General features: G+C 35.6%; 5 protein-coding genes across 6 annotated transcripts in view; all 5 read left to right on the top strand.

Moving 5' to 3' along the window:
• Positions 1-415: 415 nt before the first annotated feature.
• On the top strand, positions 416-7,539 carry LOC107008732 (ABC transporter I family member 11, chloroplastic). Its single transcript, XM_015207878.2, has 11 exons — positions 416-626; positions 724-769; positions 1,641-1,720; positions 2,033-2,084; positions 2,199-2,332; positions 2,709-2,823; positions 2,940-3,026; positions 3,164-3,212; positions 4,375-4,459; positions 5,715-5,845; positions 7,280-7,539. The coding sequence occupies exons 1-10, from the start codon at positions 520-522 to the stop codon at positions 5,791-5,793; spliced, it is 834 nt and encodes a 277-aa protein (XP_015063364.1). The 5' UTR covers positions 416-519; the 3' UTR covers positions 5,794-5,845; positions 7,280-7,539.
• A 1,054-nt stretch (positions 7,540-8,593) lies between these two features.
• Positions 8,594-14,677, top strand: LOC107009542 (DEAD-box ATP-dependent RNA helicase 21-like). 2 transcript variants are annotated; one of them, XM_015208885.2, is made up of 2 exons: positions 8,594-10,873; positions 11,036-14,677. In XM_015208885.2, the coding sequence occupies exon 1, from the start codon at positions 8,748-8,750 to the stop codon at positions 10,755-10,757; it is 2,010 nt and encodes a 669-aa protein (XP_015064371.1). In that variant the 5' UTR covers positions 8,594-8,747; the 3' UTR covers positions 10,758-10,873; positions 11,036-14,677. The 2 variants fall into 2 exon arrangements, with proteins under 2 accessions (XP_015064371.1, XP_015064372.1); XM_015208886.2 differs by having other exon boundaries at positions 12,106-14,677.
• Positions 14,678-17,728: 3,051 nt separating this feature from the next.
• On the top strand, positions 17,729-18,974 carry LOC107009294 (transcription factor TCP20-like). Its single transcript, XM_015208605.2, has one exon. The coding sequence runs from the start codon at positions 17,917-17,919 to the stop codon at positions 18,721-18,723; it is 807 nt and encodes a 268-aa protein (XP_015064091.1). The 5' UTR covers positions 17,729-17,916; the 3' UTR covers positions 18,724-18,974.
• Positions 18,975-20,130: 1,156 nt separating this feature from the next.
• LOC107010024 (UDP-glycosyltransferase 87A1-like) lies at positions 20,131-21,488 on the top strand. The gene has a single exon (XM_015209302.2). It carries the CDS (start codon positions 20,559-20,561, stop codon positions 21,144-21,146), a length of 588 nt encoding a protein of 195 aa, XP_015064788.1. The 5' UTR covers positions 20,131-20,558; the 3' UTR covers positions 21,147-21,488.
• Positions 21,489-21,668: 180 nt separating this feature from the next.
• Positions 21,669-22,602, top strand: part of LOC107011378 (UDP-glycosyltransferase 87A2-like) — a 4,210-nt gene continuing 3,276 nt past the window's right edge. The window contains exon 1 of the mRNA XM_015210857.2: positions 21,669-22,210. Coding sequence (XP_015066343.1) covers positions 21,706-22,210 — 505 coding nt within the window. The 5' untranslated portion in view covers positions 21,669-21,705. The remainder of the gene's footprint in view (positions 22,211-22,602) is intronic.

Genomic DNA, 22,602 nt, shown 5'->3' on the forward strand with positions numbered 1-22,602 from the left:
TATATATATACAATTTTCTATCGCTTTATACAAATACAAACACATTTTTTACATTTGCGTTTTGTATAAAGTGAGAGAGGTGAGTGAGCAAGCGAGATCTGGAGAGTGGTGAGCGAGATCTGGGAGAAGAGAGAGGGGAACAAAAAATGTATGTATATATACAATTTTCTTTCGTTTTATACGAACACAAACACATTTTATATATTTGAGTTTGTATAAAAGTGAGAAAGGCGAGGGAGAGAACGAGAATGACGAGCGAGATTCAGAGTCGAAATAACAACAATTTATTATGGAATATAATTAAGTCAAACTATAGTTATAACATTTAATTTGAATTAATAATTTGTTTAAGTATTATATACAATTTTTCCTTTAAAACTTCCATTCTACCCGACCCGTCCACAACCCAGGAACTCAACAACACAATCTAAATAACCCAGCTCAATTGCGGCGCCAACGTTCATCTCCCCTCAATTTTCTCTGGTTACATTTTTGTTCCGCAGGCTCTGAGATCAGAAAATGGGAAGCGTTCCACTTCCCTCGTCGTCTCTACTAATTTCCAGCTCCAGTTCCTCCATTTTTGGAAGATCATCATCAACGTTTTCCTATCCTCACCGGCGATTCAGGTGAGTCTCGCTCCTTTAGTTTTTTTCTCCGGTTCTTACTGGAAGTGGATACTATAATTTCAGAATTTTCAGCTGAATTTTCTCATTTCTATTACAGAAAGGTGGAAGCACTATCCGTTTCCTGCGATTACTCCTGTTTCGAAGTAAAGCCCTCTTACCTTTCAACTTTTCAATGGCCATCGTTTTGTACTGTTTTCTATAATTGTATCTCTCTGTATCCCGGTTTACTCTTTTCTTCATTATTTGTTTGCTTTCTTTTCTCTGGGTTTAGGGATACTCGATAGCTTCGGTTGTTATGAATTTGCTAACTTCTTAGGTTCAGAGGTTCAGTCTATCTGAAGGAGATTGGTGGTATTTGAGCTTTTCTGGAACTTGATAACTATTGCAGGCGCTTTGTATCATCTATATACGAGCAGAAGCAATGGATATATCACAGGCTTTCTCTTTTTTCTCTTCTTCTAGGTGACAGCAGTGGCTAAGCCATTAATTCTGATAAGGGGATTCATAAAGAAGAAAAATACAAAATGGCATGCTGATTTGTACCTTTCTACTCTTATGTATAGGGAATTTGAGATCTTTCTTGAACAAGAAAACATAATTTTCACCTATTTGCGATTTTAACTTCCTGACAATTGAATTCCTTTCGTAGTGTATGGCTCCGTCACTGGACTGGCGGAGAAAGGAGTTATGTTAATTAAGTGGTGATACCTTATTCTGTAACATATACACTCTTTAACCAAAAAGTCATTCAACAACTTTTTATTAAATTCCCAAATGATTTCTCTTTCTTCAATTTTCCATACCCTAGAGGTTAATAAGTATTAGAAACACTGATAACTCTAGTTCTATCAGAAGTTACAAGGCATGCTACATGCTGAACTCAAATTCAGTCAGTTTTTCTCTTTATAATTTATCTATTTTGGCTGTCCAGAGATTATTGAACATATTGTGGTCGTATAGTGGAGGTGGTAATAATAGATGTGGAATCTTTTTCTTTTTTTTATGGATTTGGAGATAAGGGATGTCTCTTATCGACCTCCAGGAACCAAGATCGATCTACTGAGTCAAGTCAACCTTTCCATCCCTGAGAAAAGGTACAGTCTGTTGCTAAAATTCAAATACACTACATTCCATTACCGCTGTAGAAGTTCTTTGTCATCTTTCCAACTGATCCTGCTAAGAGCTAACTAGAGATTATATTGTCCATTTTCTTGATTGGATAGAAGCACGCATGAGATCAGAATCCAGTGTTTTCATATAGTTTTTGAATGTCCTAACTGTTAATAATATATGTAAAGACATATCAAGCTGTCTACAGAACAGTATCACTACAAAGAAACTAGAATCTCAAATGCTGAAATGCATTTGAAGAGGCTCTGTGTGGATTTGACATGGATCTTTTGTAGTTTTGGCTTGATATTTGGACGGAGTGGCAGTGGAAAAACTACTTTGTTGCAGGTGTTCCTTTTGATTTTGTCTTTTGTATTCAAATTCATTTTAGTTTTTCTCCTTTCAACCTCCAAATATTACCTTGTTCAGGCTTGTTTTTTATCTTGGACGTTCTCCATGCAGCTGATTGCAGGGTTAAGCAAACCAACATCAGGTTCAATATATGTGCAAAGATATGGTGATGATGATCAACAGATTAAGTCTCCTGAACCCTTACAACCTGAAAGAGTTGGCATTGTTTTCCAATTTCCTGAGAGGTATTCATTTATTGACTGTGTGTTTCATGCACTGTTAGGATGTTCTTTGCGATACATTGCAATTTTAATCTTGAGGTTCATAATAAACATTATGCATTTTCATTTGCTGTTTTTACTGAAAAGACAAAAGCTCCTCCAGTTATCAATTTATTCCAAGTGCAGATTATATGAATCATCAGCATTGCGATTATCTAAACACTATTTTGTTTACCTCTCAATTCTGGTGTTATTTACATAAGTATAGATTTATATATTTGCATACATATTGGTAAAGTGAGTATTGCATGTGTTAGGTAGGAATATAAAGTTTAAACAGTTCTTTTTGGTTCCAACAACAGTTTATTTATCTTGATTTGTCTGTTTCACTGTTCTACAGATACTTTGTTGCAGACACTGTTCTTGATGAAGTTACATTTGGGTGGCCAAGACAAAAGGGTGGCCTACAATTAAGAGAGCTTCTTGCTTCTAGACTTCAAAAGGCCATTATGTCGGTATATTCCTTTTAAGTGTGATTTAAACTGTCATTTAATTTTCTATTCCAAAGGAGAAAAGCTCGTCTGCTTTCCAGCAAATCATGACAGCTTTTTATGTGGTTGATAACTCCTAGGTTGGTCTAACAGGAATATCTTTGGATAAGGATCCCCATTCATTAAGCGGTGGTTACAAACGTCGGCTAGCCCTTGCTATTCAGTTAGTAAGGATTTCTCATCTATGAAAAATAGGAAGTGTATATGTGCATTTGTATAAACATGTGTATGCCTATTTGTGTGCAAAATATTATTGATATTTTGATTGATCATCTGTCTGTTAACATATTTTCTCTTTGCACAGGTTCAAACACCAGATTTATTAATATTGGATGAGCCTCTTGCTGGTCTTGGTATGAAGAAGCTTTCTATGGTCTATTTCATTTTATTTTTTTGGTTTACCTTTTTTTTTTCCTTTTGATGTTTTTCCCTTATTAGGTATTTGATTCATCAGTTTTTTATTCTCCCACGTAAGTATGCTTTACAGAACAAGAATAGTTGTGATTTCTAGGTTAAAGTTGAAAAGGGTACAGAGGGAGTTGCTATGCCTGCACAAGCATTTTACTTTTGTTATATTTGATGAACAACCCTTTTCCTCACCGTGGTTATTGAAGTCTTGATTCCATCTTCCATATTCTGTAATCTGAGTAGTCTGTTCTTACAAAAGTCCTAACTTGTTATCTTATGACAGAGACACCAAGATTGTCAACTCTTAGTAAACCCTATAGGCTGAGCTGTTAATAATGACAAACAAGTAAGAATAGGACGAGTAGTTAGCTTTGGTAATATAAAGAATAGAGTCACAGGTTATGCTACCTGCTTTTACTTTATGAAGAATATGCTGAAATATGTAAATCTTTCTGCCGTAGAATATTAATATTCTATGTTAGGTTGCAAATTCTCCAGAACTAAAGGTAACCAGGGTGGGATCTCTATATCTATTTTAGAGGAACTCTTCTTTGGCTTCACTTAAAAGCAATTTTTTTTTATTCTTCTTGTAGAAGCTCAGAGTTCCTTGTAGGGCGATCAGATCTTATTCACCAAATATACATCGATGTACACATTGTTGTGTTAGAACACTCTTTCTGCTAACTGTGTACTAGCTCTCATATTTGCTTTTGCTGATATTTTACAAGGGCTATTTTGAAATCTTTTATATAGTTAATTCTTTGCTATGGTTGGTACAAGTGAAGTTCAAGAGCTTGCCAATTAGATCACACCTCTCTTTGGATTGCATGTTGTATAATGGTAGTGAGGCTTGGTTGTATTGAGCAGCAGGACTGTTTTATGGAGTGAAGCTATTCCCACAAAGATTTTGAAAGCTTATTTTACTATTTCTTTTGTTTGGTATGATATAGCTAGCCTAGTCCTTTTTAAAAATGAAATACTTGTTTTTAAATATAGATTAGTTATTAGATGGACAATTTTTTTTTTGTATTTTTGGCTCCACTTCAACTATATTTGAGTACCTAACCTCAGTTTCTAAAAAAGTTCATTGTTTGTGAGGGAAATCAGATTGGAAGGCTCGTGCAGATGTGGCAAAATTGTTAAAAGATCTGAAGAAGGAGCTAACTTTACTTGTTGTCAGCCATGACCTCAAGTAAGTTCCTGATTTGGTCCATTTGTTATTGTTGTTTACATATGTTATTTTATTGGAAATGAATCACCATACTAGATGTCTAACATTATTCACTTGAGGTTTTTATTGATGTCGAGAAAATTTATCGACACTTATTGGTGACGTCGTGAAGGAAGTCAATTATCCATAACTTGTGAACTCTGGAAACTTTTCACAGACTCCCTGTCCCTTTTTCTTGATAACTGGGAAATCCATTGTTTGCCACTTCCAGACTTGGTGGATACTGGGATTTTTCCTCTACCCTACTCCACTAGGCTTGGATCATCAGTCAGGATTCAAACTCCTGCTCTGCGACTACCATACAAGCCGCATATACTACCTTGGGCACTTCCTTGGTCACATATGGTTGTCCCATAGTGATATCAGGTGTCATGATAAAGAAATATCCGTTTACTCTCCGTTTCAAATTGCATAACTTGTTTGCCTTCTACAATTTTTTAAAATATAAAAACACTGAATTTGTATTTTTTTGATAATGTGTATTTCTGTAAGAGAAACAGCCAAAAAAAGAGATGCCTCCCCGGGTCAGCTCAATTTGCAAAGGTTGAGGAACTTGTATCTTGATTCACAAGTTTGATCCCCATGCCAAGAGAACTAAGTTAAATATTTTAGTGGAGAATGGTAGAGGAGCGGGCACATCAGCCCAGAATTTCGAAGGCTGCAGCGACCAAAAGGGTTGGCTCCGGACAAACTTCTGGATCTTAAAAAAAAAAAGAAGAAAAAAACAGGCAAACAACAGAGTAATTCTTCAAATGTTGAAAATGTAAAATTTGAGTGTGTCAAACTTTTAATTGTTTGCAATAAAAGGTGAAAACTTATCACAGAAAAGGGAAAACTAAAACAATCAATTTGAAATAGAAGGGGTAGATGATGTAAGGATATGCTTTTTTACGCTTACACAGTTGGCAATGTCTGAGTAAAAGATTAATAAATGCTATATTTTTCACTGTTATCCTTAAAGGATTCAGAACTGCATAAGTGAGACAGAACTGCATTCAACTCTCAACTTAGCATAGTCAAAAGATGGAATTTAATTGGAAGACATAAATCATTATTTTGTTTCTGGTACTTCTATTTTTCTAGCAATTCATTTCTGGTTCTTGATTGATATTTAACTGATCGCAGCTGACTGTGAAGATGAGATATATGTACCCTGCTCTTATTGTATTAAAAATTTGGTTCCTTCTCTAATAGCTGCATTGGTGGTAATCTGTAGGGAGTTGACATCTTTGGTAGATCAATCTTGGAGGATGGAAATGGGAGGAGCACTTAAAAGAGAGCCTCTACCCATTTAATGCACGGAACTTATAATGTTCCCAACAATCATTTTCTGATGTAATATATGAGGTATGACTACACTATGAGGCCTCTTTATCATCATGCTCTTTCAGTTATGGCTGATCTTGACTGGGAAATGATAAGAGTTCAGGAGTAGCAAATGTGAATAACAATCACAAGATAAAAAATGACTGATTTTGCATCATCGGGAAGGTCCTTGTTGTGAAAGTTAGGATATGCCTTTCATGTACTCTCTTACTGTATTTAGTGCCCATCTCTCTATCAGGCTATCACACAGTATTCTCCTCTAGTTGTGATAGAAGATATATCTACTGATTGGTAAAAAAAGATGTATCTACACAATACAATTTCTAATATTTAGTAAGTTTCTTTTTGTATTAGTTTATATCTAGAAAGTTAAACTCTGCAAGAAGAGATAATCATTGCAGCCTCACCATAATGTGAGGATTCAGCGATTTAAAGAACATCTTAGCATGACTAATTTCAGTGTCCTTATTGATGGATGAAATGAGTTATTGTCTTCTTATACGATCTCGGACAATGCTCACCTTGAGCTAGCATTGGGGTTTTCCTAATGTCCACTTTTCACAAGAATACTAATTCAACTATTATTGCAGTACAACAATCACACTTAATGATTATAGCCCATTTCTCTTACATTAGCATTGCACATGGAAGGAAGGAGGTAGTCATTTGTTCTTCTGTATTAACATTTGCTCACACCTCCATACTACATACTCCTAATTATTAGTTGTATATAATACCGTTAAAGCTCTTACAGTAGACGCACATAGGATCATATTAACACTCTTTCTTGAACATTTTTCCGTCTGGAGCTCCATCACCCAGTCTGAACTACAAATTGAGATAAAAGACTGAGATGATGACGCATGAGTATGTTTACGCAACAACAGAAGAGAATGACTGTAATTCTATGCGGTTTTACTTTGCAATCAGCATCTGTTTTAATCCAGTACCCTCTATTGCTGGTAAAGCATCATAACTTGCACCACTTGGTGATACTTTTAAGGCCTGGAAGCTTTTTATCGACTACACCACTTGCTCTAGGGTCCAGAGTTGCAAATCTTTCAGGAAATACTCTAGTTTGATCCTTTAGTTGATTGTTCACATCTTTAATCCTTGAGGATGAACTCTCCTTTGAAACATTTTTAGGACCTACAACAATACTAAAATCTAGGTGTTAAGTGATATCCTCCACCAAGGTAGTCTACCCCTTGTACCCTTATTAGAATGAGATTTTCAAAAATGTTATGCAAGGTTGTACCCCTAAGAGGTCATAGGTAGCAATTTCATTCCAGGTTATACTTGGAGTACTTTGTTATATGATGTTTTAAAGAGCTAGATATTTTAATAGGATGCTTACACTTCTTGTCGCATATTAGTTCTTTATTTATGTTCTTTCTTTGCGTTTACCTTAGTTGATTCCAACAATCATTTTTGACAATTAATAATTACTTGCAGGTTTTTATGAGCCTTGAATTGCATACAATTCTTGGAGAGGTGCTCAAGGTTATTGATTTTGCTTCAATCCCTGACAATCGAGGTCTTCACATTTCATGTAACCTCTGTAATGTAATTAACAGTTTCTGTAATGAGTTTTGAGATAGTTTCTAATTTTCTGTACACTTAGTTCGCCGTTTAAACTCTCATTAAAGTTTGATGGGTCTGCAGCATTTTCTTTGTCCTTGTCTCTCACCAAAAGTTTTGAATGTTGATTGGAATTTTGTTCAAAATATGTATAGTAGTATGCATGTATAGGTAAATGAAATTACACTGTTGACATATATGAATAGTAGCTTTTCTAGTTGTGTTAAAAGAATGATAAAAATTCCACATCAGTGGTTAATGAGATGGGTGGATTTCTTATAAGACTTGGGCAATCCTCCTCCTTTGAGCTGACATTTGGGGTGTGAGTTAGGTCTAAGATCTAATTTCACAAGTTGTGGTAGTGAAGGCTTAAACTTCCATTTTTGCTGTAGTTCTGGGTGTGTTGTTCTCTTTTTTAGCCTTAAAGTGCAAATATGCTTAAGCTAAACTGAAAGGAACATATACTTCAAAAGGTACATGCACACTTCAATCATTAAGGGGTTTTTGGTTTATGCTTAGAAGTAACAATACTAGTAGGTGATATCTTTCCATTCGTTTTAATATCCAGTAAAATTAATAATGGTGCACACAAGTTATTTCGAAGACCTTATTTCTCAAAGATAAATAAATTAGTTAGGTAACTTGTTACTAAGAAAAAGGCAACTTAGTGGCCAAGCAAGAACAAGTGATCTACTCAAAATTTTCTTAATTCTTCCAATTTGTCAGGATAACTTTCAATGCTTTCTTAAGTAATTACTCCTATCCTATATCAGTTGTCCACTTTTTCCTATGAGCTTTTTAAGAAATCATAAATAAAATCGAGTAATTTTACTATTTTTTTCATTTATCCGCTCCTTCGAAAAAAAATTTATTTTTAACTTATAAACTTGATTACGCTTTTTTAAAAATATATATTAATTATATGGACGGAATTGAATTTTTAAAATTAATTTTGCTTTAGTTTGATAAATAAACAAATAATTTGAGATAACTATTTGTAAAAAGTTAGACATAACAATAGGACTGGTTTCAAATATGATAAATTTTTATTTTCTTAAAATAGTTTGAAATTTCTTTCCAAAAAAATGTTTGTTTTCCCTTTTTAATCCTTCTTTCGTTATTTCCTACTTTGGTTATATTTTGATTTCCGATTTGATTACAGAGTCCACGTTTGAGCTAAAGACTAAATTGAGTTGTTATAGCCTTTTTTGGTTAGGTTTTTGCTCTCGCGCCCAATCCGCGCCAAATTTCAAATTCTCTTTAGGTCGGTTTGTGCCCTATAAATAGTTCCCAACTTTGCTTCTTCTCCTAACCGATCCCCTTTCACCCCGTCTTCTAAACGATGACCACATCTGAGAGAAGCATGAACCGGCCCGTCGGAATCAAGCTGGATCCGTCCAAGAAGCCGGTGTACCTCACCAAATCACAGAGAGAGCAGTTAGCCCTCCATGACGAGATCGCCGATCAGAAACGCGGCCACGAACATCTTCAGGTTAAGTACAACCGCCCTTCCTCCGATAACCACTGTAGCGAAAAGAACCGAAAAAGAGAGAGAGACAGGAACAGTGACAGAGATAGAGAGAAGGAATTAAATCGAGTTAGATTGGAGAATCCGGCAGAGAAGGAACTTGAAGCTATTCATGAGCAATATTTGGGATCTAAGAAACCCAAGAAACGGGTGATTACATCCTGTGCAAAACTCCGATCATCTTTCGACTGGGAGAACTCTGAAGACACTTCTCGTGACGTGAACCTTCTTTATCTAAACCCTCACGAAGCCCGTCCACACTTTGGTCGCGGATTCTTTGGTGGAATCGATCGAAGGGAGCAGAAGAAGCTTGCCATCAAGAATGAGAGGAAGATACAGGAGGAGATTTGGAAGAAGGGAGGCGTTGAGGCGACTGCAGTAGAAGCAGCTGCCTTGAAGAAGAAGGAACAAATTGCTGATTTGTATGACACTTTTGACATGAGGGTTGATCGCCACTGGACAGATAAGAAGCTGGAGGAAATGACAGAGAGAGATTGGAGGATATTTAGGGAGGATTACAACATATCCTATAAGGGGTCGAGGATACCCCGTCCCATGAGGAATTGGGCTGAGAGCGCCTTAACTACAGATTTGCTTAAGGCGGTTGAGAGGGCTGGCTACAGGAAGCCCTCTCCGATTCAAATGGCTTCCATTCCGCTTGGACTTCAACAACGTGACGTGATTGGGGTTGCAGAAACTGGTTCAGGTAAAACTGCTGCTTTTGTTCTCCCTTTGTTGAATTATATCACTAGGCTTCCTCCATTGAGTGAAGAGAATGAGGCAGAGGGGCCATATGCGGTTGTAATGGCACCCACACGAGAACTAGCTCAACAGATTGAGGATGAGATCGTCAAGTTTGCACACTATTTGGGTATCAAAGTTGTTTCTATTGTTGGTGGGCAGTCCATAGAAGAGCAAGGTTTTAGGATTAGGCAAGGATGTGAAGTTGTGATTGCGACCCCTGGGCGACTTCTCGATTGCTTGGAGAGACGTTATTGTGTTCTGAACCAGTGTAATTATGTTGTTCTCGATGAGGCTGACCGGATGATTGATATGGGTTTTGGACCTCAAGTTGTTGGTGTACTGGATGCAATGCCTTCAAGTAATATGAAACCAAAGAATGAGGATGAAAAGCTTGATGAGAATAAGATTTATCGTACCACTTATATGTTCAGTGCTACCATGCCACCTGCCGTAGAGCGGCTGGCTAGAAATTACCTAAGAAATCCTGTTGTCGTGACTATTGGCACTGCTGGAAAGGCTACTGACCTCATTACTCAGCATGTCTTCATGGTAAAGGAATCTGAGAAAATGTTTAAGCTGCAGAGGTTTCTGGATGAGCTTGGAGATAAGACTGCTATTGTGTTCATCAACTCTAGAAAGCGGGTTGACACGGTCGCCAAGCATCTGGATAAAGCTGGCTATAGGGTAACCACACTGCATGGTGGGAAATCACAGGAGCAGAGGGAAATCAGCCTTGAAGGATTTAGGACGAAGAAGTATAATGTGTTAGTTGCTAGTGATGTTGCCGGTCGTGGAATTGATATACCTGATGTGGCCCATGTGATTAACTATGATATACCAAACAAACTTGAAGCATACACCCATCGTATTGGACGTACAGGTCGTGCAGGAAAGACAGGTGTAGCCACAACGTTTTTGACCTTGCAGGATACTGAAGTCTTTTATGATCTTAAGCAAATGCTCATCCAAAGCGACAGTCCTGTTCCCCCCGAACTTGCTAGGCACGAAGCTTCAAAGCTCAAGCCGGGAAGTATTCCTGGCAGACCACCTAGGCGGAACGATATTGTTTTTACTCATTAAAGTTGGAACTCATGCATATTCAATCACAGTGGTCGAGAGTAAAGAGTTTATATAATGGTATCTGTGAAAGAGATGGAGTTGGTAGATACGGTGAATGACTCCTACATAGTGCAGTGGTAAACACACAACCAGTAATTTTATAAATTTTTTTCATTCTATTACTAACAACAAATATGTTGTGAACTTTCTTATATTTCTTTAAACATTACTGTATCTTCTGACACTATTTGCGCAGTTTAGGTTTTCCTTATATTTCTGTTATACTTACTCTATCTCAGGTACTATGTGCTTACTTATGATTGTGATTATATGACAACAACATAACCACTCTAAACCTATAAGTGGGGTCTGGGGAGGGTAGTGTGTATGTAGCCCTTACCCCTACCCTGGAAGGTAGCTGTTTCCAATGGACCCTCGGCTCAAGGAAAATTGATTGTGATTATATGATGCTGAGATTTCAATGTGCTGGTAAAAGAATTCTTTACCTAGTGTTCTCCTAACCTTTTTACTTAAAAAAATGAACAGATCAATGGTAGTATAGTGCAGTATGCCATGGCACTCCATCGGGGGTCGAGGGGTTGGTTTGCAGAACCTTCATATGTCTTACCCCTTAGTAACAGTCAACGGGACTACGCATGACATTCAGCTTGAGGTTTCATGCATTGAAGGTGTGGATATAGTTACATGAGATTTGCATACATTGCTCACTTACACTTAGTTATGTTTAGATTATGACAGATGGCTCACTTGATGGTGAAGCATATCAAGAGTTAGATAATGATCTTTTTAGGTGAAAACAATCTGAGGCCCGTTGTACCATTGATACTTGTAGAGTTGATCAAACTATCACTATGTAAATGAAGTTCATGAGGCTCTTGATTGATTGCAGGACATACTTTAGTGTTTTGGCCCAACTTCCAAATGATTTATAGTTTTCAGCTTATTTCATTCTATCAGTAAAACAACAAGGCCCTTGAGTACCTTGTAAAGATGGAAAATGACTTACAAATCATCAGCAATCTGATGGAGGAGGAGTACTATGAGTGCATCAGGTGTACATGCAGCTTTCCGGTAATAATCAAAGAGAGGGATGCACCACCAATTACTCTGCGTGAGAGAGAATAGGCATCCTTTTTAGTAGTCATCTTGGTGTCACTATTGCTAATGGGCTAATGCACCATAAGCAAACTACTTGCTTAACTGGACAGAACCTGGGGATGCATTGGATAATATTAGCATGAGAAATGTGGTTTTAAATGCTTGATTTAGTTTTATGGTGGAAGAAGTAGATGTTTGCACATATAAAAGTCAACTTCTACTTCCGTATAACATATTTTGTGAAATGCAGGTAAAATCAACATATTGTATTTCATGTATCATCAAAGTGTCTTCTCACTGGAAAGAAAGATGATGAGACATTGGGTTAATTTCTTGTGTGTGATTATGCAGCAAAGCTTGAAGCTTGGGACTGATATCCTGTAGATAATAAGCAATTGAACAGGCATGAACTTCTTTAGTTCCTCAGAGTTATCCTAAATACTTTTTAATAACAATACATTTATACTTTAGTAATGAAACATTTTTCGTTCCTTGCTTCCATCTCTTTTGCACTATTTCTGTCTATCTTTATGTATGCCAACATTCTGTCACCCACCATTTGTGTATATATGATTGTTAGCTAGGCTGGCCTTTGCTCTTCTATTGGGAATTTGTGGTGGTGGAGGTGTTTGCTGTAAACAAATATTGGATAACCTTTGTTAGTTTGCTTATGTGAATCATGTTTGTGATTCTCTTATCTGTTTTATATCCTCCCTTGTCACTAGCATGGTTTTGGTTTTGCTTTCCTTCAGGTTTCCACTGGGATGTTTATATTGGCCGTTGGAAGAGGTACTCTTTTGTTTATTATTTTGTTCTAAAAGAATGAAACAACATGGTTGGATTAAATAACATGCTCTGGCAATCTAAATAATAGTGTCATAGGTTGCTTTACTTTCTTTTACTTTGATGAATATACAAAAAATGATAAATCTCTCTGCCATAGAACTTTTAAGATTCCGTAATAGATTTTATTATCTACTACAAAAACTAAAGGCAATCAGGGTGGAAATGCATCTGCTTGAGAGGAACTCTTCTTTTGCTTCACTAAAAGCAAATTATGTTTGGTTCTGACTTGTGATTAATAGATCTATTAGCTGATTCAGCATAATATTTAGGCCCTTGTTCTGAAAAGTCGAAGATATGCCTTCTATTTACTATGTCCTGGAACGCATTGTTCTTTTCTAGTCGTGATAGAATGATATATCTGCTGTAGAATTGTTTCTAACTCTATAAAATTCATAAACTTTTGTTTTTGTTAGTTAATCTTTCTCAAGTTCAACTTTGGAAACAGATTTAAACACTGTATCCTCACTCACCATCATGTGAGAATTCAGCATTCTCGCTGAGAGCATTTTAGCATGACAATTCTTAGTGTTGCAATAATTGATCAAACTTTGTGTGAGAATACAGCCCATTTCTATTGCGCAGCTGTACATAGAGGGAGGAGGTACTCCTTTATTCTTCTGTATTACTTTTTGGTGTGACATGATAAATACTACATTTTAGTTGCATATACTACTGTTCTTTTCTCCGTTATTTTCTTTTCATACCTGTTTTGATATGTTTTAATTGAACCAAGGTCTATCGAAAACAGTCTTTCTATCTCAAGTCCTCTAGAGGTAGGGTAACGTTGCATACACCCCACCCTCTCTAGACCCCACTTGTGGGGTTTTACTAGGTACGTTGTTGTTGTATCCACTTCATCATTTGCTTTGAAGTTAGATGTTCTCCAGGAAATAATTTTATTTGGACCTGCTACTGTTTTCAAGAAACAGAAGAACTTGTGTAATGCTTTTATACTTTATGTAAAATGTGCATCAATCTTTTTTGTTACAGCTAACATGAAATGTCATCTTGATGTTTAGATCATTGGAAAGAATAAGACGTCTGAGAAGGAATGCCGTAAAAAGGCTTCTTCAATTTAATCTGGGATAGGAGTAAACTATGAAAACAAGCAACGAAGTAGAAAAGAGAACATGCATTTTCAATATAATACAAAAATCCCTCCTCTCAAAAAAAAAATCAAACGTCTGGATACATTACTCTCCATTCCAAACCCTCTTTCCCCGTCCTATTTTCACTCCTTCAATTTCTCTCTATTTTCACTCCCATAATTTAATCGGTCATCCCCCATCCTAAAATTTGAATTTCAAAAGATTTCTCTCTCTAGTCAAAATTGTCAATAGGTAGTTATTGTCTTCTCCATTTTGTTCGTTTTTTTCATCAATTTTCTCATACATATGGATGCTCCTTCGTTTAGTATTAGGATTATTCAATTAAATACATCTAACACTGATCAAATTTGTGATATTGATGATCATAAATGGGGTGAAAATAGATCTAAAAGCTTGCATGATTCATTTACAACGACAAATCAAAATTTCGAGAAAGCAAAATCAAAGAAGAATGTATTTTCATTGTCTAAAGCGGATGTGGAAATCCACCCAAGAGAAGGGGTAAAAAAGTTGCTCATGTAATTTCTCGACGTACATTACCCAGGGTATCTGTTTCCTAACTTATGCTTTTTTTTTTTTTTTGATAAACCCATTGTTAGTTGCTTTAAAAAAGTCTCATACATTGTTGTTTAAATTGATATCATATTACTATGCATCTTGATTTAAATGTATTAGGTTGATACGTAAAACCCTAGTTTCGTTCTCTTTGTGTTATGAATGTATCAGATTAGAAAGTTCAAATTGTATGATTAAATTTAATATGAAGTATATTGTATCGCATTGTAACATGATGTATACCTGATACATTAAATATCACATAATGAGTATATGATGTTATACTTAGTATCATATACAGAATTTTGACAATTTTTTTTTACTTTATCAAGTTTTAATGACTATCAGAGTATGTATAAGTTAATCAATGAGATCGCTTGTAGTTGCAATTATGTATCACACATTTCAATTTTTTCGTTCACATTTAGTTTCAATCAGTTTCAACTAGTTCAGTATGTATCATGTAGAATTTTTTAGTTGATGGACGTTATTTTTGAGTTGCAATCTATGAAATACGTCGTTAAACAGATTCCAAAGCACTAGCTAAGGTTTGGTTCTACGTATAATATGAATTTTATCGAAGAGTTTGAATTGTCCACATGAGATGAAGGTATAGAATTATTCAATAATACTTTTGAAGGTGGAGTAGGACAATACATATGGACTCCATATTCGTTATGCCAATAGAAATGTTTTGCATTTTAGTGTAAGGAATTTGCAATGATAACTAGTCTTAGATGCACATGAAACCTTGGAGATCTTAGATATCCAGATTCCATAATGAGTAGGCTAGTTCAAATGTGCTCGGGGCAAAGAATAGTGTGAACAAGGGATGATTCATTCAACGTTTTATAATGGATATTTCGAACAACATTTAAGATGTCGTTCAAATGGTAATTCTTTATTTCATTCGTACATTCATTTTTTTAATGATCGAAGATGGAAGGTATTAATAGTTTTCCTTGGGGATAACTTGCTTTCTCTAAGTTGATGAAATCACTTAGGTAGGAATTCACCTCTGAAAAAGTAATGCATCGGTTATTCAGCATGGCATATGCTCTTAATGTTTAGATGTATGAATGTGCTTCTTTAGTAAATGAGGAGATTGTCATTAATGCTATTTTTAGCCCATTTAGGATCATCATGATTTTAAATTTGATCAGTGTTAGATGTATTTAATTAGATAATCCCAATATTAAATAAATATGTACCAAAACTTGATTAAAAAACGAAGAATAACAGAGCGGAGAAGATGATAACTATCTATTGACAAATTTAAAATTGATTGATTGGAGGGAGAAACTTTTTGAAATCAGAATTAGAATGAAGGAGATAATTGATTAAATTATGAGAGTGAAAATAGGAGTGCGGAAGCGTGGGTTTGGAATGGAAAGTAATGTATTTGGACGTTTGAGTTTTTGTAGGAAAAAGAGGAACTTTTATATCATTTTGAAATGATAGGGAATAATAGCAAAAATGGTAAATAATGGTCTGTAAATAGATAATTTTCTAAATTTAAGAGATTGTCCATGTATTCTAATGAAATTTAATAACAAAAAAGATTGTTGATGTATTCTCCGCGGTAACATGGGAGTGGATTAGAAGCAACCAATATATATATACACACACATTAGTACATCAGTATCAATTTCATAGTCTAAACCTACAAAATAAAAGTATGTATTTGTTTGGGAAAATGTACAAGTACTCTCTTTACCTATGCCCGAATTCTCAGAGACACACTTATACTATACTCAGGTCCTATTAGCCCCCGAACTTATTTTATATATAATTTTTTACCCCTTTTCGATCGTCGTGGCACTATCTTGTGAGCCCAGTGGGTGGTGACATTTTTTCTTCAAGCTAGTGTCACGTAGGTCGAAAAGGAGTAGAAAATTATTTACAAAATAAGTTTAGGGGAATAATAGGACCTTAATATAGTATAAGTGTGTCTCTGGGATTTTGGACATAGATGGAGAGGGTACTTGTGCATTTTCCTTATTTGTTATAATCATTGTTTAAATACTTAATTGACATATATAGATAATAATTACATATATATGTGACCTTCATTTTCTTTAGCTCATTCAAAATTATTAATTCTGTCATCTGTAAATTTTGACATATAATTGAATTATGAAATACAACACAATCAATATATAGAGAGATACTTATGGACCAATCTAAATAACAAATAAATTGCATATAAGAAAATTTGAAATCATCACCAATATAAATTCAAGAGTCGTCTTCATAAAGTCAAACTAAAGTATGACTTAAATTAAATAATACAATGATTCACCATTTAACTATAGAATGAAAAGAATAATAATCTTAGGTAATATATATATTTATATATATACCCAAGCGTTTGCATGCATCACCACCCTACACATGTAGCGCTATCTCACATGTGAACATCACAACACACATCCTATTATTAGTATATTAGAATGTCAATTGTCATACCATGCGATGTAATGCGCGTTAAGACTTCAATTATTATACTAGACAAATTACACATTAAAAATATATATTATTCTATGCGTTTTAATTTATTTGTGTTGTTTTAATTTGGATAGAGTTATAAAAATAATTTCTTTTTTCGAATATTATAATCTTAAATTATAGATTTTGCTAAATATGTTAAAATATTATTTAATTTTGATGTGCTAGGTAGAAAATTGTTAAAATACAATATAGACTCTTTTTTTTAATTAATAAAAAATACAAATAAATTAAAATAGAGAAAATATTCGTATTGTATTTACCTTCCTTACCTACCAACACAAAAAAAAAAACCCAAGTAAAGTTTCCATCTTTCCCGTGAAATTTGACCATTTGGCTCCCCATCTTCTTTCTTTTTCTATTCTCTCAGGACCCTATTGAATCAAAATGCTAAACAGTTTAAACTGGAAGAATACTGCTAGCTATCATTACTATTATTCCCTTTTTTCTTATTTATTTGTCAAAAAAATGTTGATTTTGATATTTTTTTACTAGTCATTTTTTATATTAAAATGGTTGACGTACTGCATTGATAATTATTTTTTAATAGACGTGTCAAGTTAAAATTTAACAAGTAAAAAGAGACTATTTATAAGGAATAACAAGCTTATTCCATAATTCAACACATTAATTTTGAATATGTATATATAGACATCTCATATTCATATTTTTTCATCAGTTGAAAACAAACTTTAAAATTAATGTATCACATCAGCGTAATGGTTTAGCCACACTATTGCTACTGAACTGAGAGGAAAGTTTCCATCTTTTCATATTGTTGTGAGTGATAGAAAGTGAAACCTCCTGAAATGACAACATTGTTAGAACTTTCCTCTCCTTTTTCTTTTCTCTTTTGTTTTTTTGTCTCTTCTTTGATGTCACTTTCTTCTCTCAAACAGGACACACAAGTGAAAGAAAAAATCAAAACTTATCTTCATTTTTTCTATTACTAGTAAACAAAGAGCCTCTTTTTATTTTTTCTTAAATTTATAAGGTATAATTATTACTATAACCTGCAAGGTAGACCCATCTAGTTTCCATTGATGGATCCCAAACAGGCTAACAACAACAATATTAAGTCTACTCATGATCAGATAAAGGACTTGCAGATTTTGAAAAATGATGAAACGAAGAAGGCGGCTGCTCCTAAAAGAAAAGATAGGCATACAAAAGTTGAAGGTAGAGGGAGGAGGATACGTATGCCGGCGCTCTGTGCAGCAAGAATCTTCCAACTTACGCGCGAATTGGGTCATAAATCTGATGGTGAGACAATTCAGTGGCTGCTGCAGCAAGCCGAGCCATCGATTATTGCTGCTACTGGCACAGGGACAATTCCTGCCTCGGCTTTAGCTGCAGCAGCCTCTGTTTCCCAACAGGGGATCTCTGTATCAGCTGGTTCAATGATTGAATCGGGGGCGAATATCGCGGGGTCTGGTAGCAGTAGAAGTAGTAATAGTAGGACCAATTGGCCAATGATCTGTGGGAATTTTGGAAGACCCCATTTGGCTACAGCAGGAATGTGGCCTGCCCCTGCCCCTGTTGTCACTAGTTTTGGGTTTCAATCCTCATCTGCTCCATCAAGTAGTGATAGTTCAAATTATTACTTACAGAAAATTGGGTTTCCTGGATTTGATCTGCCTGCAGCTACAAGTGTGAATCCGATGAGTTTTACTTCAATTCTTGGTGGAAGTAATCAGCAACTGCCAGGATTGGAACTTGGATTATCTCAAGAGGGTCATTTAGGGGTTTTGAACCAGATATACCAGCAGGCAAGAATGCAACATCCGCAGCAGCAACAACAACAACAGCAACAATCTCCGGAGGAGGATTCTCAAGGATCAGGACATTAATAAAAGACCTGAGTTAGGTTCTTTTTGGTGAATGATTTTTCATTTGTTAGGAGGTGTATTGATTATAAGTTTAAAGTCATTCATTCGCCCTTTATATATGAGTGGTGTGCTTATATCTTGTTTGCTGAAATGGACATGGTAATCACCAAATACAACTGCAATTTTCTCTTATATTTTGTACTATATGAGGCTTCAGAATGATTCGCGTCTTTGTGTTTTTACGTTTCCTGAAATCAATTCCAATTTCAATATATCCAGGCTAATGAGATCACGAAACTCTTGTGTTTGGGGGTTTGAGAAAAAGGATAAGGAACATAGTACTAAATTGCCTCTTTTCCTCCAAGTGTTGTGCATATGATTGCTGGCGTTCCTTTTTCAAGCGGTAGGATGCTTTTGCTTAAACAACTGAAAATTGTCTTTCAGAACTGATGTGATCACCATACGACGTCTAGTTCTGAAAGAAAATTCTCATGGTTTTATTGACCTCTTTAGTGCTGGTTTGTCGTTGAGCAGCTATATGTATGGATATTTATTGAGAGTGCGTGTTGTTGGTCTGCATTGGAAACATGGGATACTATCTCTCTGGTGTGTGGATATTCATTTTGCCCTCCATATTTATTGTACATCGAGTGAGTTGCCTTCAGAAAGTATGAATTCTTGAAATGCAGTATCATCTTTTTGAGAAATTATTGACTTATGGTAGTTCATTTTGATATCTTTATTTAGTAACTGCATTCGGTATGAGAAGGAAGTTTCTGCCTGTTGTTATTCATAGGCATTCTGCCTATATTTCGACAGGCTGCTTTGGTGGTATTGGATTAGTGTTGCTGTATAGGTGAAACAGATGCTTCTGTTTATTAAGAGTTGCAGAAATCTAAGTGCACTTTGTGACCGTTTATGCTGTTTTTACAACTATGATTGAGTATATAAAGACTTGTTAACCTGGGAATGCAATTGATCGAGTCAATAGGCTATGATGTACTTCTGATTTTGGCTTAAATATGATAAGTTTATAAGACCATCTCATAGCGCGCAGCTTCATGCCAACCTTCTTGTAGATTGCATTGGAGCTATTAAAAGATCCACATCAGTGTAAAGTTGGCATGGAACTATGATACAACAACCATGTTACTTGTTACTACTACATCTTTACACTGTCGGTAAAAATGAGTTTACTAGTAACATCCATGTTGATTATGTTCTCCCTATCTCCCAACGCGCATCATCTTCCTCCCACCCCATAACATCCATGAGTTCACAGATGCTTCTGTTTATTAAGAGTTGCAGGAATCAAAACTTAATGTAATTAACATCAATTAACAGAGATAGTGCGATAAAATAATGATATTTCAAATCTAAAAATAACATGTAAAGGCGAGAGGAAGGAGTATTTTATTAGTCTTACCTAGAAACACAACAATAGTAGGTAAGAAACCAGTCATTTCTTCTAGAAAACGTTTTTTCTGGCTGCTCAACACAACCTTCATCTTCGTTGATCATCAATCTGGTCAACTTTGTCAGTCTTAAAACCCCAGTTTTCGTTTTTCCAATTCACAAGGCAAAAAGACTCAATAAATGGAAACTATCAACGTCGATCAAGCTCTAATTAATTGTCATATATTGGCAATCCCGTATCCAGGTAGAGGCCACATCAATCCATTAATGAATCTGTGCAAGCTCATAGCTACAACGTCCACATCAAATCCATTGAAGCATTCGAATCTCAAGTAATTGAGGCTTTACAAGCTGAAATTCCAGTCCCCATATTCACAGTTGGTCCAACAATCCCTTACTTGAATACCGAATTCAAGACTAACCAGCCTAGTCCAAACTACATGTCATGGCTTGACGATCAACCTAACGACTCTGTTCTATACATATCCCAAGGAAGTTTCTTGTCAATATCAAATACACAGTTGGATGAAATTATAGCGGGCGTGCACAGCAGTGGTGTCCGTACATTTTGGGTGGCACGTGAGACTTCTTCCTTACTTACAGATGGAATTGGGAAGAGGGGAATCGTGGTGCCTTGGTGCGACCAATTGAGAGTTTTGTGTCATCCGAGTGTAGGTGGATTTTGGTCGCATTGTGGATGGAATTCAACTAAGGAAGGTGCATTTGCAGGCGTTCCGTTTCTTACATTCCCCATTGTGGCTGATCAATTTACCAACAGTAAACAAATAGTGGAGGACTGGAAGATTGGGTGGAGGGTCAATCAGGAAAGTGAGAACCTGGTTAAGAGAGATGAAATTGCTCTACTTGTGCAGAGTTTTATGGACCTTGACAGCTACGACGGAAGAGAAATGAGGAAAAGAGCAATGGGAATACGAAAGATCCTTCAAGGGGCAATTGAAGGTGGAGCCATTCAAGGAAATATCAACAAGTTCATTCAGGATATAATGTTCTCAAGGCCAAGGCAATAATGTTTGGTATATAAAGAAGTAATGCAGAAATTATGTATAAACTACTTCTGTAATATGTTTCAGCTGCCAAGAGTATCTAATTTCTTTCACACCTCTAACTAGTTAGACCATTGTAGGTTCAACGAAACTGCATCATACTTTAAATCCGCCACCATATAAAAAATACATACATATATGTTTCTTCCCATCCTTATATTTTGGGAGGGCATTTAGCGTTAAGCCTCTATATATACACAGGAAAACAAATTTCTCAACTTTAGTGTAGCAGCTTGGTCAGCATTTGAAGCACAACAATGCTTGTAGAGTTGTACTACGTACCAACTACGCATTAAGCTCTTGCAATGTGCACAAGTAAAAATGAACAGAACAGTAATTCTTTCACATTATAGTTCTAAGCATATAAAAAAGTGTTGTGCAACTTAATTTTAAAAAGTTTAGGATAGTACAGATTTGACATTTGTGGTGATATTTAGGCCACATAATCGTTGTCATTTAGCATCTCAACGTTATCAGTCCTAAAACCCTAGGGGAAAGTCACTCTACCCAAATTCATCTGTAAATGGAAACTGCCGACGTAGATGAAGCCCTATTTAGTTGCTGTCACATATTGGCAATTCCGTACCCAGGTAGAGGCCACATCAATCCATTGATGAATCTGTGCAAGCTCATAGCTGCAACGTCCATACCAAATCATCTACTTCAAGTCTATGTTATAGTAACAGAAGAATGGTTCAGCTTTTTGAAATCAGAGGCAAAACCAGATAATATCCAATTTCGAACAATCCCAAATGTAATTCCATCAGAAAAGGACAAGGCCAAAGATTTGTTAGGTTTCATGAAAGCTGTGTTTACTGAAATGGAAGCTCCGGTTGATAGTATACTTGACGGGGTTCCAAAGCCCAATGTGATTTTAGCTGATTCGTTCTTGCCGTGGGCCGTCGGAATTGGGGAACGGAGGAATATTCCGGTGGCTTCATTTTGGCCCATGTCTGCAACGATTTTCTCCCTCTATTATCACTATCAACTATTTCTTGCTAATGGACATTTTGAAGCCAATTCCGCAGGTACTTTTTCCACTGTCAGTTGTCAGATTATGGTTCTCGGTGTGTTTGATAAGAAGGAAAATGTTTTCAGAAAATTTTATCAGATATTTGATTTATTTTTTCATATTTGGTTGGTGAGTAGAAAATACTTTCTGGAAAAATATTTTAGTATTTGATTTTTGAATGAAAAATGGTTTTGAAAAATATCTTTTATTTTATATTAGAGTAAAAATAATTTTTGAAGTTGATTTTTTTTGTAAAAACAAACTTAAATTTTTTTTGTGATGGGGTGAGATGGGGGAGGGTCGAGGATAAGGGTGAGAAAATAAAATTTTGAAATTTAAAATATTTTTTAAAAAGATAAACTTAAATTATTTTTTTTGGTGGCGGTGGGGAGGGGGGGCTGGGGAGGG

Source organism: Solanum pennellii, chromosome 2, assembly GCF_001406875.1.
Source record: "Solanum pennellii chromosome 2, SPENNV200".
Taxonomy (NCBI): Eukaryota; Viridiplantae; Streptophyta; class Magnoliopsida; order Solanales; family Solanaceae; genus Solanum; species Solanum pennellii.

What these genes read in the sequence shown, in the direction of transcription:
- LOC107009294 (XM_015208605.2), top strand. Translation starts at nt 17,917, where the DNA reads ATGGATCCCAAACAGGCTAACAACAACAATATTAAGTCTACTCATGAT.
- LOC107008732 (XM_015207878.2), top strand. Translation starts at nt 520, where the DNA reads ATGGGAAGCGTTCCACTTCCCTCGTCGTCTCTACTAATTTCCAGCTCC. An exon ending in TATCCTCACCGGCGATTCAG is followed by an intron (nt 627 to 723) that starts GTGAGTCTCGCT and finishes TTTCTATTACAG; the next exon opens with AAAGGTGGAAGCACTATCCG. An exon ending in TTCAAAAGGCCATTATGTCG is followed by an intron (nt 2,824 to 2,939) that starts GTATATTCCTTT and finishes GATAACTCCTAG; the next exon opens with GTTGGTCTAACAGGAATATC.
- LOC107010024 (XM_015209302.2), top strand. Translation starts at nt 20,559, where the DNA reads ATGTCATGGCTTGACGATCAACCTAACGACTCTGTTCTATACATATCC.
- LOC107009542 (XM_015208885.2), top strand. Translation starts at nt 8,748, where the DNA reads ATGACCACATCTGAGAGAAGCATGAACCGGCCCGTCGGAATCAAGCTG.